The sequence below is a fragment of the Hemibagrus wyckioides genome, linkage group LG03, assembly GCF_019097595.1.
Source record: "Hemibagrus wyckioides isolate EC202008001 linkage group LG03, SWU_Hwy_1.0, whole genome shotgun sequence".
Taxonomy (NCBI): Eukaryota; Metazoa; Chordata; class Actinopteri; order Siluriformes; family Bagridae; genus Hemibagrus; species Hemibagrus wyckioides.
The window spans coordinates 6,050,841-6,067,645 of record NC_080712.1 but is presented as its reverse complement, the minus strand read 5'-3'; the positions used below and the strand labels follow the sequence as shown (position 1 = coordinate 6,067,645).

The following is a 16,805-nucleotide window of genomic DNA, read 5'->3' as shown; positions in this document are numbered from 1 at the left end:
GAGTAAAATTGTCCTCAGCAGCTGATGAAACAAACATTATTTGATTGCAGACTCAGACATTTGGACCCTCTTGCATACATTACCCTGGCATCCTGCTACAGGAAACGACCTTGGTGGCAAAAGCATATTTGACCATGACCTTTATCACATCTTGGTCCGTGGTCTACAGCAGACAGGACACAGGTGCATGTGCGCTCTTTTTCCCTCTCAGTGTCCCGAACCTCAGTGTCTAGTCATCAGGATGCTCTGGAATTCTCCATCCTGTTTGGATAAAATGAATTTAACTTGTTTAAAACTGAAAACACACACACACACACAATAGAGTATGTAGTTCATCCGGTTCGATGTCTTTGCCCTACTTATCCTTGCTGCTCCACTTAGATAAAGTAGGACTTTTCCAAAAATAAAAGAAAAAAAAAGAAACGGGGTGTTTTCTTCAGACAGTAGCTGCTGTCACTGAAAACTACATCATTAGGGCCCAGTTTAGATCCAGACTCTAATGTTCTTTACTAAAGATTTGACAAATAATTACAGTAAATTCAACACAATTAAGGATTGTGACACATGTCGTATAGTGTCAATTCTTTATGTAGGATTTCAATCATAAAAAAATATAGTGTTATAAATAAAATATATATTAATTACCTTTAGAGTTGACTTTACATCACATTACCTACAAACTGTGTACTATTTTCAGTCTAATTATGTTTATTTATTAAATTATCCAATCATGTGGCAGCAGAATAATCACAGTCATGCAGATGCAGGTCAAAAGCATCAGTTAATGTAATTAAATATGTCCTACTTCTGGATGGACATCTGCTGAGGATGAACCACATGGACAGCCTGGAGATACACTGATCAGCCATAATCAGCCATTATGACCACTGAGAAGTGAAGTGAATAAGACTGATGATCTCCTCATCATGGCACATGTTAGTGGGTGGGATATATTAGGCAGCAAGTGAACATTTTATCCTCAAAGTTGATGTGTTAGAAGCAGGAAAAATGAACAAGTGTAAGGATTTGAGTGAGTTTGACCAAGGGCCAAATTGTGATGGCTAGACCACTGGATCAGAGCATCTCCAAAACTGCATCTCTTGTGGGGTGTTCCCGGTCTGCAGTGGTCAGGTATCTATCAAAAGTCTTGTACTTTACAGGACTTAAATGATCTGCTGCTAACATCTTGGTGCCAGATACCACAGCACACCTTCAGGGATCTAGTGAAGTCCAGGCCTCGAAGGGTCAGGGCTGTTTTGGCTTCAAAAGGGGGACCAAAACAATATTAGGCAGGTGGTCATAATGTCTTATCAGTGTACATGAAATTACTGTGGTTGGTGTCAATTAGAAACCAGATGGCTAAAAATGGCTTTGGACTGTTATGTTAAAACTTAAACGAAGTTACAAACTGTACTTTCTGAACATATAGTACACAGTAATTTATAATCACACTCTCCCTGGTAACGGTGTCACCCAGATGAGAATGGCTTCCTTTTTGAGTCTGGTTTCTCTCAAGGTTCCTTCCGTACATTATATTGTCTCAGGGAGTTGCTCAGTTTATAGAAATCTTTTATAGATTTCTGCAAAGCTGCTTTGTGATGTTGTCCATGGTTAAAAGTGCTAGATCAGATACGCTGATGTTAGTATTTCAGAAATGACTCCTGGGCTTTTTGCACACATTTGTCTCTAGAGTTTACACTGAATAGTGAAAAAAATAATAATAATTCTGTCTATGGTAATAAATAACCACTCTTTACAACCATGGTGAAAAGAAAACTTTATTTGTGGTTCATGTGGTTAAGGGTCTGGATTGTTGATCAGAAGGTTTTGGTTCAAACCCCAAGCCCAATTGAGTAAGGCCTTAACCCTCTCTGCTCCAGAGGTGCTGTATCATAGCTGTCCCTGTGCTCTGACCACAACTTCCTCAGCTGGGATATGCTTGGTGGTGTCACTGCTGCTGGGGATAGATCTGTGTGGACAGCCCGTGACCCAGGAGACTGCTGTGGATAGAACCACTTGGAGACTATCACACCATCTTTGAACTGCTGTTGCCTCAGTCAATAATGAACCCAGAAACTACACCGGCCAATTAGTTCCTCAGGAGCTCTTGGTTGCACAACTCTTCATGACTATAAAATGTCGAAACATGGGTATTATCAACATTTACATTTTTACTGTCCAGTGTCACCCAAATTAGGATGTGGTTTCCTTCTGAGCCTGGTTCCTCTCAAGGTTTCTTCCTTGACATCCAATGTTAAAAGCGCTATACAGTTAAATTGAATTGAATTGAATTGAATTGAATTGAATTGAATTGAATTGAATTGAATATGCGAAGAAAAGAATTCCACCATGTTGTGAAGTATGTGTGATGATAATAAAAACTTCTTCTTCTTCTTCTAAAAGCATCACACAATTATGATGGTGGAGACTTCACAGAAGCAGAAGAGCACATCAGGTTCAGAATCAGAATCAGCCAGACTGAGATCAGTGACCTACTTCAAATCAGTTCCCATTGTTACTGCAGCAGTCTATAACGTTCGCTTGGTCGAGTTCAGCGAGTTCAGCAGATGGAACGGATGGTTTATGTGGACGGGTTTCATACAGAGTGAGATTAGCGACACTGGATTAACTTCCACAGAAATGAAGTGACTCAGATTAGCCTCCGTCTCTCACTTTAAGAGATTTGAAGTGGCTCTGGAGTGGCAGGTTAAAGAAGTACAGGACTGATAAGAATGGATTATTTTACACACACACACACACACACGAACATTAAAATCCCATGCTATGTTTTCAGCCATGTTCATAGAATCCAGTTTGAATGTGTGTGTATATGTTTTGTGTGTGTATACTGGTTCATGTGTGTGTGTGTGCATGTCCATGTACATGCAACTGTAAAAATGATTTCATTAATGCTGTTAAATAAATGTTTACCGACAGTGTCATATCTAATAAGGCCAAATTTTAAAGATGGTCAAGTCTGAAATCTTTTATTTCTTGATGTGTTCTGCTTCTCTTATCTGAAGCTGATAAAAGTCATCACTGAACACACTAAAGTAAAAATGGCTCTTAAAACACTAACTATTATCCTGAAGTATCTCAAATGATCTTCCATATTATATATGTGTGTGTGTGTGTGTGTGTGTGTTACAGAGTGCCGTGTGCTGAAATCTTCCTGTTCTTCTCGCTCCACTACTCCAGTGAGGTCCAGTGGCAGTAAGAGTCCAGCACGACGCAGCAAATCTCCCGGATCGGGTCAGCAATATCACACACACACACACACACACAGAGCAAGGTGAATCTGACACTAGGTATTATGTTAGCAGCACAGATGTCTCGTGAGGAGATTACAGAAGGTGTGTCCAGGTTTCTGAAATGGTTTATTCCTCATATATGACAACTGTTTTCCCTTGAATGACATTCATTTTACTTTTGTCCATTTAGAGTAACATTTTATGTTGGTGAACAAGTGTATACTGCCAACAAACACAAGACGTAAACAGATATACTCAAGTGTACAAAGAATTTTTGAAAAGAATCCGATTCAAGCGTTTTCATGGCTCGCTTTTTTAAACTGGATTATTTCCAATCTATTTTCCAACCATTTGATTCTGTCATTCAGATTGAGCTCAGTTGGATAGATTGAGGTGTTTACACATAGACATCTTACAGACTGGACTTTAAGAGTGTTCATGCCGGTTTTGGGAATAATTTTTTTCTTCCTCTCTCTGGTTTTCTCTCACTGTATGTCTCTGCCAATCTGCAGTGAGGAAAACTTCTCCATACTTGTCCACCAGCGGTCAGTCTCCAGTCAAATCCCCAGGTAGGCGTTGCATGTTGTGTTAACACAGAGAGTAAGGGTGTCCTTGAACAGGACCTCAAAGCCGCTCTGTTACAGTACATGACATTTTATATGGTGAGTTTGAAAGCTAGCTCACAATTGGTGATATTAGCTAGCAACTTCCCATCTGTATATGGCAGATTATGGGAGATTATGTAACTTCAGAATCTAGGAAATACTTCATCTGTATATTGGGGAAATGATAACTTTTAGTTTTTTATACTAGCAAAAGAGAGATAGAAATTCCCCATCTGTTTATGGCAGTTGTTTTATTATTAGTTTTATTTGGCTAGTGATGTAGCTTCATTGGGATTATTTGGCTAGTTTGAAAGCTAGCTAGCAACTGCTTCTTTTCTATGTTATAGATGATGTTATGTCATCATTTATACTCTAGCAACTTCCTATATGTAAATGGCAGATGATGTAACTTCATTAGGTTTAGTTTGCTAGACAGGATGCTAGCTAGTGATGTAACTTCATTTGGTATATTTAGGTAGTTAAAGCTAGCTAGCAACCATGTCGTTTATGTTTGGCAAGCGAAGAAGCTTCAGTAGGATTATTTGGTTAGTTTGAAAGCTAGCTAGGAACCACTCCATCTGTCTTTGACTACCAATGTACGTTCATTGAATTCATTTGGCTAGCTAGAAATCTCTTCATCCATCTTCAGAAATCTCTTCAGCCAAAAATGTTTTTATTTGGCTAAATAGGAAACTAACCAGTGATATAACTTAATCAATTAGTTAGTTAGCAAGATAGAAAGTTATCTTTATCTGTATGTCACAATGATTAATTTTGTACTTATTAGTTTTGTAGGTTTGTTAGGAAGTCAGCTAGCAGCTTCACATTTTATCAAAATATTAGAAGAATTATTAAAAACCCATCCTGAAACACAAGGGGTTTAACAAACATCCATAATTACCATCCTGGCATTTAAAGCAAGCAAGCAATCTGACCTTGGCTCGACCTTGAAGCCACCTCTCGAGAGAGCTGCACATAAACTCTGGAGTGTAGCATTTAATCAGGCTAAGAGCATTCCAGCATGGTTCTTTCCTCCTTCCCGAGCTGAGCTATTTTAAAACCGGCTCTCTGCCCACACTCCGTCACACTTTTTTCTAATATAAGGCTGGCTAATGCAGCATTAACGAACTTAACGAACCCTCTTTATCACCCAGCCAGCCTGAATGACTGCTAGCACATGCCCACAGTGGAAATGCACTTTAACCACCAACCGTCAAAACAGAAAACCCGGAATAATTAGAAACTCTCTTTTCTTAGAAACTGATGCCTGCTGAGCCAGATTCAAATCACAACTGACCAATGAGTACTGTGTAGGATAAACAAAGAGATTAATTTCTATTTCATTTATCATGTTTTTAGTGCACTGCTGGTCTATCTGACTGTATCATCATTGAAGACATTTTGCTGTTTAATTTGCCTGTGAAAAATGTCCCGATCCTTCTGCTGTAAAGGTGAAACTTGCATAACCCTAACCCTAACCCTAGCAATAGGAGGAGAGAATTACTGTTGATAACCCAGAACTATCCCAAAGTTGCAAGCATGGTCCTGTGGCATGATCCAAGAATTCTCAGAAGTAATCACATTACTTTGCATCTAAAGGGATATACAGCCTCTCAGTATTGCTGGGGTTTAGTTTCAGGTGACGATCTTTCAGTGTCTTCTAGACATGCTGAGATATAAGGAAAACATTAGTGGTAGTGGCATCAAAGTGGAGGATGAGTTGAGTGTCATCAGCATAGGAGTGATATGAAAAGACATATGACCTTAAAAAGTGAGTAAGATAAGGAAGAACAGAAGAGGACCAAGGATTGATCCTTGTTGGGTACCAAGTAAAGTCTACATATTAGCAGATGTGGATCTCCTCCATGTCACCTGATGATGGGCTTTGCAGATAGAAACAAACTACCATCCTGCTAGGTCACTGATGTCAAGGTTGCAGAGGATGGACAGGAAATCCTCATGACTCACTGGAGTAAAGGCTGGTAAGAGATCAAGAAGGATTTGAACTGATGACAGTTTTAGCTGATGCCTTACAGAAACCATCACAAGGTCCACTTCTGTGGAGTGCAAGATCTAGAAGCCAGACTCCTTTGGATGCTGGAGGCCATTAATTGCTTGCACAAGTGGTACCACATGGTAGTTGCTGATTTTCAAGGTATCTACTGTGGCATTTTTATTTAGGATGAGTATAAACCTTTGCTGTCTTGTGGGCAGGTACTTGAACAGATGTTATGGAATTTTTATGATGGAAGTGATGAAGGGAAGGTGGACTTGGAAGATGATCTGGACCAGTGTGGAAGGAACAGGATCCAGCAGGTTGAACAATTGCTGGTGGATACTGCTGCAAGCTCTCTTTTAGAAATGAGAAGTAACAATTAGGGATATGAAATGTGAAGAGAGATCAGCCATTGTAGACAGGTAGGAAAGAAATATTTTGTTCATCTTCAAAGAAGGTTGAAATCATCCAAAATTGGAACATTCACTGGTGTGTAATGTGACAGTCCTCTTTGACTTTTAGCCATGAAAGTGTTTCCTCTTTTAACTAAAGGCTGATATATAGATTTTCTTTATGGCATCTCATTAAAATGATTGGCTTTTCCACAATCTCATAATTATTTCATTTACTGATTGCAAGCCATTTTCTGAGTTGAGATTAAAGAGCCTTAAAAAAATTGACCATACATCCTGATATGAAGGCAGCATATAGGAGCAGGATTAAACAGAAATAATAATATTGGGCTTTACTGGAAGATTTTGCATGGCACTTTGGCTTAGAGGTTAGCAAGTTTGCTTGGGTCCATCGGGGGTTGATTCCCACCTCTGCTCTCTGTGCATGGAGATTGCATGTTCTCCCAGTTCTTCAGGAATTTCCTCTAGGTGCTCTGGGATAATTCTCTTAGTCCAAAGCAATGTGTTGTATGCTGAGTTGCCTTGATTAACTGTCCAAAGTGTGTGTGATTGTGCCCTGGCTATGGTGTCCCCTGCACTGTGCCCAAGCCAAGTCCCCTGGGCTAGGCTCCAGGTTCTCTGCAACCCTTTTAGTTATTGCTTTGAGCTTTGAGGATTATGGAATTGTGATCATGCATCAAAATGTGCATCTAAATAGTATTTATCAACATATGCACAATATTACAATGTCAATGTTACAGAAAATTTGGTAAAACAGGTAGGGTGTTTTGTTTGTCCTTTGTCTCTCTAGCTGTAATGTAGTTCTCTCTCTCTCTCTCTCTCTCTCTCTCTCTCTCATTAGTTAACGGAGTGGTTTCCAGCCTGAGTCAAATTTCTACTCCCAAATCCACCAAGTCCTGCAGCTCGTCCCCCACGAGTCCCCGCAGTATGCACAACTTCAAGGTGAGAGCCCATCACCATGGCAACATCCCGGCAATCAGGTTCTGGGCAGGTTTTTGAGATTCAAGCTGCAGAATTAAAGATGTTTATTCAACAGTTCAACAACATGAGGGACATGTAGAAAAACAAAGAAATGTTAGGGATTGTAGGGTCAAAATGTTTTTTTTTTAACTATACAATAATAGATTTATCTTATAGAGACAAAATTCACTGCATTTGAACCTGAGTGCAAAAGAAGTGTTAGTGATGACTCTGAGTCTTGGAACAAAAGAAGAAGGTGATATTAGTCACTGTCCCATTTTCTCGAAATCTGATTTAAACTCCCACATTCCTGCCTCCTCACTCCATATGTGTAGGACAGCTCCATTTGTATAACTGTTGTTTATTCAACCTGTTAAAGCTAATAAAACATAAGCTATATTGAGATGCCACTGGGTAAGTAGAGAACAGAAATAAAGGGCTTGAATTAGGTACAACTAAGATCTATTAAGCAAGAGTGGAGCAACAGTTTGAAAGATGCCATTTTCGACAGTGGCTAACATTTATCTGATTAATACACCTGAGCAATTAAGGGTTAATGGCCTTGCTCAAGGGTTCAGCAGTGTGGACCCTGATAGTCCTGGGTTTTTAACTTTCAAATCTGTAGTCCAATACCTTAACCTCTCAACTACCATTGCCCAGAAATGCTGTCCATAGCCGGGAGCCAAGAGAGCAAAGCTGATCATATTCTCTAGGAGGGAGGGATGGTATATTCTCTCCGCTGTCAATCACAGTGACACTAGCCAACCATAGGCATTTGTGAGCTTGTGTATGTAGACGAGGGCACATAGCACTTCCCACATGATGCAGCGTAAGTGGCAGTTAGCAGAGATGTGGGTGGCTGGCTTCAAGCCTTCACTCTCTCCAGATAGGGGTAGATAGGGGAGCACTGGCTGATGGGAAGGATTTGTCCAAGATTAATTTGCAAAGATGGTTGCAGAGGGTGCATTTTGTCAAGTTATCAAGTAACCTCAAACCTTCAACTCCGCAATAGTGAAGACTTTCTCATGGTGGAAAAATGAAAAACCTGCTGTGGACCTGCTCCCTGTTCAGGATCGCCACAGTGAATCATTTAGTCCACATACTTTGATTTGGCACAAGTTTGGCACTATTTCATCCGGGCATGTGACCGGCACTGATATTTAACTCTTCAGTCTCTGGGTTAGCTCCCTGCCTGGGAATCAAACCCAGGCCACAGCAATAAGAGCTTGGGATTCTGTTCTTATGCTATATATTTATAAGTAAACCTTATAAATCAACAACACAGGATTCAATAATTTTTTACTAGTCCTTGTGACTGCAATAAACAGAAATGATAAAGTACTGGCATGAGTGCATTAATATAAACCTGTGACAGCCAGAAATAGAGTCAGTTGCTGATATAGAAAATGAACCAACTCCTTCTGACCAATCGATATATAAATAGAGAAATCAACAATGCTCGAGTATAAATTTAAAATAATCGAGAGCAACAAGTGTTGTGTTGTTTTGTTGTTGTTACTGTGGAAAAGAACCTGTCGAGGTGTCTTGTGGTGACAGATCAGCCCCAAATTCATGAGCTGTTGCCATCTTTGCTATATGTAAAGGATTCCCAGGTTCAGAACATTTGCACCTGAAAGTGTTGGTGTATAACTGTAACAGCGCTAAGAATGCTAGTCTATGAAACGTTACGTAAAAGATCTCACACTTTTCCAGAAACCTGTGGACTTTGGTGTCATTAAAAAGCTTTTAGCAAATGATTCATTCTGTTCTTCCATTAGCTCTTATGTAACAGGGAAGAACGATAGCACGAGTGGACGTCCAAGCGGTCGTCTATCTATCCTAATAGCTCTACACACCTTGTTTTTAAGCTGCCTGCTTTGTTAGTGAGACTACTGATGTGCTTCTATAAATATCTTCCCACTTACTTTTAGTTTAGTTGCAACAAGCGGATTGGGGGCGCCTTCCATCTTTCTGTGAAGGTACCATGAAGACGTTTGGAGTGTTTTTATGTTTGTTTTTTTAATGTATGTGCACTTGCTAACCAACCATAGCACTTCCATCCACTGAGCACTGAATGGAAATAACATTTACAATGAACAATTTGCACATGATTGGCTAATGTAGGGCCAATATAATCTTATAAGCTTCCTTAACCTGTTAGCAACGTTTGCCTTAGCTTAACTGATCTATTATGTTTGAGCTGAGAACAAAATTGTGGAAATGTTATTTCTGGAAGAACTGTTGCTTCAGTTTGGAACCTTAATCCCAGTCTTTGTATGATAATTTTCTGCATAGGATGAACTGGGAAAAGTCATGAATAATTCATGAGCATGTCGGGCTTCGTACGATCGTAATGCACACAGTCAGTTTTGTGTTTTTCTCTTAATATATACTTTTCTTAAATGTAGAGAGCTATTCAGAGTCGAGTTAAGCGCATGAAGTGGAGTTGATTCAAAGCTAAAATTTTGCAGATTAATATACAGACCCAACTCAAGTGCTATTCAACACACATGGGGGCGGAGTTTGCTGAAAACACAGGCTTGTCTCAGTTACACACAATTAAACATCACTTTTTGTGAGAGTTCCAGTAAATTTTTGAAGTGAATACTTTAAAACAAACCCCAATATAATACCTTTTGAGGCCAATAATAAATGCATAAACATTATAACACTATAAAGTGTATTGCTTGGTCAGCTTTTCCTAAACTCTGGCCATCTTTGTGTTTCAAGCAAGAGTATTATATTTAAATTAATGAAAACAAAAACATGATAAAAAGTATAACCTTACAGTCTCACAATCTGGCTACAATTCTATTGTCTCATTTTAGCATTTATTATGTAATACAGTGCAAAATAATAGGATGTGCTGGATCTAGTGCTGTTTTATTTTATAAGCGGCTGAATAACAAGTGGACGCCATTTCTTTAAACACACAGATAGTTTTAATCCTCTGAACGAAGCAACAAGAGAGAGAAAAGAGAAGTTCACTTCCAGAGCAAAAATTTATGAAGAATTTCCTCACCCCCTTGTCATCCATGATGTCAAAGGGCTTTAAACGATCCCAGCCCAGGAAGAAGGCTCTTATCTAACGAAACCATCTGTCATTTTCTTAGAAAAATAAAAAATTGTATACTTTTAAGCCACGAAAGCTCATCTAGCACTAGCTCTGCGACGCTACGTACTACACAATCACATAGGTAGGTCACGTGTGATGTAGGCGGAACTACAGACCCAGTGTTTACAAAGTGAACATGCGAAGGAAGTGCAAATAAGTCAAACGCTCTTTACTAACAAAAAAGGTACATATAACTTTGTGTCATTCCGCACACAACAACTTTGGAGCGGCCTTCCTTCTCCACACCAGTAAACACTGGGGCTGTAGCTCCACCTACGTCATGCGTGACCTTCCGATGTGATTACATAGTACGTAGCGTCGCGGACGTGCATCCCAGAGCTAGTGCTATACGAATTTTTATGGTTTAACAAAATATACTAAATATTTTTCTAAGAAAATGGATGATCGTTTGGCTAGATAAGAACCTTCTTCCTGGGCTGGGATCGAGGTTTAGAGCGCTCTGAAGCTGCATTTAAACTGCATTTTGGAAGTTCTAACTCATGGGCACTATTGAAGTCCACTATACGGAGAAAAATCCTGAAATGTTTTCCTCAAAAAACATCATTTCTTTACGACTGAAGAAAGGCATGAACATCTTGTACGACAAGGGGGTGAGGAAATTATCTGTAGATTTTTGTTCTGGAAGTGAACTTCTCCTTTAAGCAGCTGCCTGACTTGACTCTGAATCCGTCTAACTTTCATTTGATATGTTTGTTTTTTTCACGTTTGCGAGGCTAAATCCAAAACGTGTACCTAGTTTGACGATTTATTAACTTCCTCCGAACTCACATGCTCCTAAAGATCTGTGTTTGGATATAAAACACCCAAAATATTTAGATGTTTTTCCAGTTTATCCTAGTTAAATATATCTCTCCCTGAACGGAAAACTCTTCCTGATTTCAGCAGCGCTGCTGTCTGCTCCTACTGCCTTGCGTAGTTTTAGGCTTTGCAGCTACCATTTTCATTCACTTCAAATACAGATAAGTAGTAGATGTAGAGCCGTAGTAGTCATAGTGTCACTGTCATTTGCTTCCAACATGCAACAGAATACATATTTTCATGAATAAAATATATAGAGGAATGAGTAGTGCATGTTTAATAAAAGAAAGATTTGCTTTTAGGGTAGATATCATTCATGATGGATTTTAGTAGCGCTTGAATGAGATTTGAAAATACGGATTGATATAGAGTCAGGACGGCTGGTGTGTAAAAAGTGTAACAGAGCTAATACACACATCAGATTATTTAGCATGCACTCAGTAGAGCATGTTTTTTTGTTAAAGCTGTTCATCATTCTTATTGCTTAATAGTTTTATTCTCAAGCTACCGAGAGATATTAGTTTTTAACCTCGCAGCTAATATCACCGCCAGCCGTCCCTAAATGCACTGAATTATAACGTAATCTGAATAATCATCTCGTCTCATCATTTCGCACTGACAGCGCTGCTCGCTGATGAAACCATCGTTAAAGCACTAATGTCGCTTCTCTTATAGATTCCGACTCATCACTCGTCTGCGTCTAATGTGAGCGTCTCCTCCGAGCAGCATCAGCCTCAACACACCGACAACACCAGCCCTGAGGGTGAGCTTCCTCCTGACTCTTTCTCTCTCAGGCCCATTCTCTCCTGTTTGTTCATGTCTTCCCTTTTCCCCTATAGTTTTTCTCTCCCACTTCTTCCAGTGATACGGTTAAGATTCCACCTCCTCTTCCTCCTTTTCCTGCTCATCTTCATCCCCTTCCTGATCTTTCTCCCTTTTCTTTCCTCCTCCTTCTCCCCCCTTTCCTCCCCTTCCACCTTCCTTCTCCTCTTCCTTTATCTCTTCCTCCGTCTCCTCTTTCTTCTCTTTCTCCTCCTCCTCTTCTTCCTCCTTCTTTTCCTCCTCCTCTTCCTCCTTTTCCTCTTCCTCTTCCTCCTAATGCTCCCAGATTAATTGCTTTTTCATTAAGAACACTTACCGAATGCTTTGGGATAATAACTAAAACTAATCCTGATGTGAACTAACGTGTTTGCTTTTTCTCCTACAGTTAACGGAAACAGAAATCCTACAGCCTCTGCCATCGTGGAGAAATACAAAGTAGGAAAAGTTATCGGCGATGGGAATTTCGCGGTGGTAAAGGAGTGTGTTGAACGGTAGGTGATCAGGTACTAGATACCTTCAGATACAGTAATGAGAAAAAATTCAAAATATTTTACTCATTTCCTGTAAATCTTGATTATACGTAAATATTATCATTTCCATAATGAGTGATGTTTCATTCGGTTTGTCCTCAGGTCAACTGGAAAGGAGTATGCTTTAAAGATTATTGATAAGAATAAATGTCGTGGCAAAGTGAGTCCCAAGCTTCCTGTATTCCTTGGTTTATTTTTCTTAACAATGCAAGTTATTAATGTATGAAGTGAACTAAAACTGAAGAAAATACAAGCAAGACCTGTAAGATTATGAGAAGGATTATGACACACATGGCAACCCACAAAAACAACAAAAGCATTTAAATAAGATGCTGAAACATGATCACAAAAAATCCAGCTGTTAATCTGAATATAACAGCCAGAACTACAGAACTAGCCCTAGCACTGAAAAGATGGACATTGTCAGGTTATTTGGGCTGTATTCCAGATAGTTAAAGGTTTGGCGTAATTGGTGTGAGTCTTGTGCACTCAGGAGCATCTGATTGAGAGTGAGGTGGCTGTACTGAGGCGGGTCAAACACCCCAACATCATAATGCTGATGGAGGAAGTGGACACGCCGTCTGAGCTCTATCTCGTCATGGAGCTAGTCAAGGTACAGTATATATATCCTTGTGTACACTGATGGCAAACGGGTGCCTCTGAGGGGTACAAAAGCCAGACCCAAATGCATTGCATGCAGGGGTAGCGTTACAATAATAACAAACCATGAAAACAGGAGACAGAATCCAGGAGGCAAACGACAAGGAGTCAGCAAAACACAAGACAGCAGGTATATATAGGGAGGGTAATTAAAGTGACATGAGGAGTAGGTGTGCAGAGGTGGGAAGGAATTAAGGGTAAAGTGGGGCAAACACACCTGAGCACAGAACTTAAATAAAAAAACATGGAACAAGACACACACACTGCCGGAACGCCATCCAAGCAGATATGGTGAGCCACCTTGTGATAAACAGTGTAAAGCTAGCGGTAGTTTTTTATTTGCTGTGTTCAGACTAAGAAAACACACACACACACACACACTCTGAAGTTGATTTATTTCCTACAGCAGCATGAAGTGTTTTATTCCTCTTATATTATATATAACAGCAATTTGCCAATAATTAGATTTTTTTTCCTTAATTAAAAACATAGCACTGTGCTGTTTTTTTATCCATTTATATCCTCCTCTTTCTCCTCCTCCACCTCTTCCACCCCTCCTCCTCCTCCTCCTCCTCTTCCTCCATCTCTTCCTCTTCCTCCTCATCGATCTCATTCTCTTCTTTCTCCTCCTCCTCCTCCTCCTCCTCTTCCTCCTAATGCTCCCATAAGACACACATTTGTTTATTCATGCAGATAAATTGCTTTTTTATTAAGAACACTTAATGAATGCTTTGGGATCCCTGGCAGAATAGAAATTGCCTTATGGGACATTTTCAATCAAAATGAGTCAGGACTCTGTTGGCTTTCAGTGTGTTTTGGACGTGGGTTTTTCCCTCTGTTGTATAAGCTTTTAATTTTATTGTTGAAGATAAACACTTTCAAATTTATCCATTTATAGTTAAATTCCATGTTCAATTCAATTCTGTTTGTCTAGCACTTTTAACAGTGGACATCACAGAAATGACAAAAATATATAGGTTATGTCATATCTTTACATTTAAATTGATCCCCAACGAGCGTGCCAATGTTGACGGACCACATCCAGATGTTGTGGAACATCTGCAAAAACATCTCTTCTTACAGCAGTCATTTTGACATTTTAATAAATACAGTTTGATGCATACCTGAAAAGCAGTAATTAAATATGTTTTATTTTTCTAAATGTTATTGTGTTAGGTTTAATGTGTACAGTTCCTCAAGAATGAGCTGTTGCTATAGAAACAACATGGATAGAACTTGTTAGGATGTGAGAATTCAGGATCACTCCCGTATATAGCGTAGTTATTTGCGTGTTCGTACAGTGATGATGGAATTGACAATTCCAACTGACAAATTCTCTCGGCAGGGCGGAGACCTTTTTGATGCCATCACGTCCTCAATGAAGTACACAGAGAAAGACGCCAGCACCATGGTGTACAACCTGGCCGCTGCTCTCAAATACCTACACGGGATGAACATCGTCCATCGAGACATCAAACCCGAAAACCTGCTGGTATTTCACACACTTTTGGTCTAACATACTGCTATTTCATTTCAATTCAATTCATTTGTATAGCACTTCTAACAATGGACTCCCTGAGATGATATGAGGAAGAAACCTTGAGAGGCACCAGGTTCAAAAGGGAACCTCGTCCTCATTTGGGTGACCCTGGACAGTAAATAATGTAAATGTAAATAATGTCCTTTCTACAAGATGTAACCAAGGGCTCTTGAGGAACTATTAGGTTAGTGCAGTTTCTGAGTTCATTATAGACTTTGCACTAGTTCCTTCCTGCTGAAAGCTGACTGAGGCAAAGGCAATTCAAAGACGTTGTGATAGTCTCCAAGTGGTTCTATCCACAGCAGTCCCCTTGGGTCAGAGACTGTCCACTCAGATCTATTCCCAGCACCAGTGAGCACCACCAAGTGACAAGACTCTAACCGGGGCTAGAGCATCTGGATGGATCAGGCAGGTCCAGAAAGGAGAAGTGGTCACACTGGGACCTCAGAACATTTGGAGCTCGGGAATGGGACATAGGATTTCAGCTTTTATTTCCTGCTATTAACATACACTGATCAGGCATTTGTACACAAAGTTGATGTGTTGGAAGCAGGAAAAGTGGACAAAAGTAAGGATTTGAGTGAGTTTGACGAAGGGCCAAATTGTGATGGCTAGACCACTGGATCAGAGCATTTCCAAAACTGCAGCTCTTGTGGGGTGTTCCCAGTCTGCAGTGGTCAGTATCTATAAAACATGGTCCAAGGAAGGAACAGTGGTGAACCCGGTGACAGGGTCATGGGCGCACGTGGGGAGCGAAGGCTGGCCCGTATGATTCAGCCAGGGCTGTTTTGGCAGCAAAAGGGGACCAACACAATATTAGGGAGGTGGACATATGTTATGGTTGATCAGTGTATTTACTGGATGTCTTAACCAACACAAAACCCAAAAATGCAAAAGTATAGGAACAGATCAAGTGAATAATACTTTTATTATAATTATAATTATTTGGTTGAATATCCCTGGCTTGCAATAACCGTATCAAACACTGATGTCACTGTCAATTTGTTGGCTTTTTCCTTTGTAATATTTTTCCAGGTTTTTACCACAAGGTTAGATTCAGATTTTTGTTTCAGGGTTTTTCTTTAGTTTTCTCTTCAGGAGATGAAATGCTGCTGGTGTAGTGATCGGCTTTCAGAGTCTAAAACCTTCCACTTTTTCTCTCCTCATTTTCTTGCTTCATATATATATATATATATATATATATATATATATATATATATATGTGTGTGTGTGTGTGTGTGTGTGTGTCTGTGTTTGGAAATATTCTTACAGTGGCCTTGCTGTTCCAATAGTTTTGGAAAGGATTGTATCTGATTATTAAACCTTCTTCTAGGCAATTTTACAAAGCACTTGAAAAAATCTTTTCAACAACAATTTGTTCTAATAAAAGAAGCTAAATTATTTTTGCTATATGTATATATTGTATATTGTAGTGTCTAGGTGTTCATGCTGCCAAGAGGTGCTGAGAAAAAAAGATCTTAAAACCCAGTTATGATTTTATGAGCATTTTAAATCTTTGGCTTGTGTGTGTGTGTGTGTGTGTGTGTCACACAGGTGTGTGAGTATCCGGACGGCACCAAATCTCTGAAGCTGGGTGACTTTGGCTTGGCGACGGTGGTGGAAGGCCCACTGTACACTGTGTGTGGGACTCCGACTTATGTTGCCCCGGAGATTATAGCAGAATCGGGGTGCGAGACGTTTTTTTCTTTTAGTGGAAATGAAAACTCTGTAACTCTGCTGATCTGTGCTCTGACTCTGACTTTCACACTCTGACTCTGACTTGTGCACATCTTGTAGTTATGGTATAAAGGTGGACATCTGGGCAGCAGGTGTGATTACCTACATCCTGCTATGTGGCTTCCCACCATTCAGGAGGTACGGTACTAACACGCACACACACACACACACACACACACACATGTACAGTGCAATCCCCAGCATTTTCATATTTTTCAGTCACATATATTTATATTTTATATTTTTATATCTATTTTCACAGATGTACAAAAGATATGGGGTATACCACAGATGTGCTGTAAACTATAGATGTACAAATGTGCTGAACTCTACAGATGTGCTGTATGCTGCAGATGC

General features: G+C 39.8%; 1 protein-coding gene across 5 annotated transcripts in view; it reads left to right on the top strand.

Annotated features, from left to right (window-relative positions):
* The window catches only part of dclk2a (doublecortin-like kinase 2a), a 78,874-nt gene that overhangs the window by 41,597 nt on the left and 20,472 nt on the right, over nt 1-16,805 (top strand). For 3 of the 5 annotated variants that reach the window (XR_009204338.1, XM_058386265.1, XM_058386264.1), the window contains exons 4-14: nt 3,151-3,252; nt 3,764-3,820; nt 7,107-7,207; nt 9,157-9,204; nt 11,835-11,922; nt 12,367-12,472; nt 12,614-12,671; nt 13,005-13,124; nt 14,517-14,663; nt 16,266-16,399; nt 16,509-16,586. Coding sequence is in view for 4 of the 5 variants with exons in the window: in XM_058386265.1 (XP_058242248.1) it covers nt 3,151-3,252; nt 3,764-3,820; nt 7,107-7,207; nt 9,157-9,204; nt 11,835-11,922; nt 12,367-12,472; nt 12,614-12,671; nt 13,005-13,124; nt 14,517-14,663; nt 16,266-16,399; nt 16,509-16,586 (1,039 nt within the window). In the remaining variant the exon portion in view is untranslated. The remainder of the gene's footprint in view (nt 1-3,150; nt 3,253-3,763; nt 3,821-7,106; nt 7,208-9,156; nt 9,205-11,834; nt 11,923-12,366; nt 12,473-12,613; nt 12,672-13,004; nt 13,125-14,516; nt 14,664-16,265; nt 16,400-16,508; nt 16,587-16,805) is intronic. The other 2 variants (XM_058386267.1, XM_058386266.1) reach the window with 1 other exon arrangement.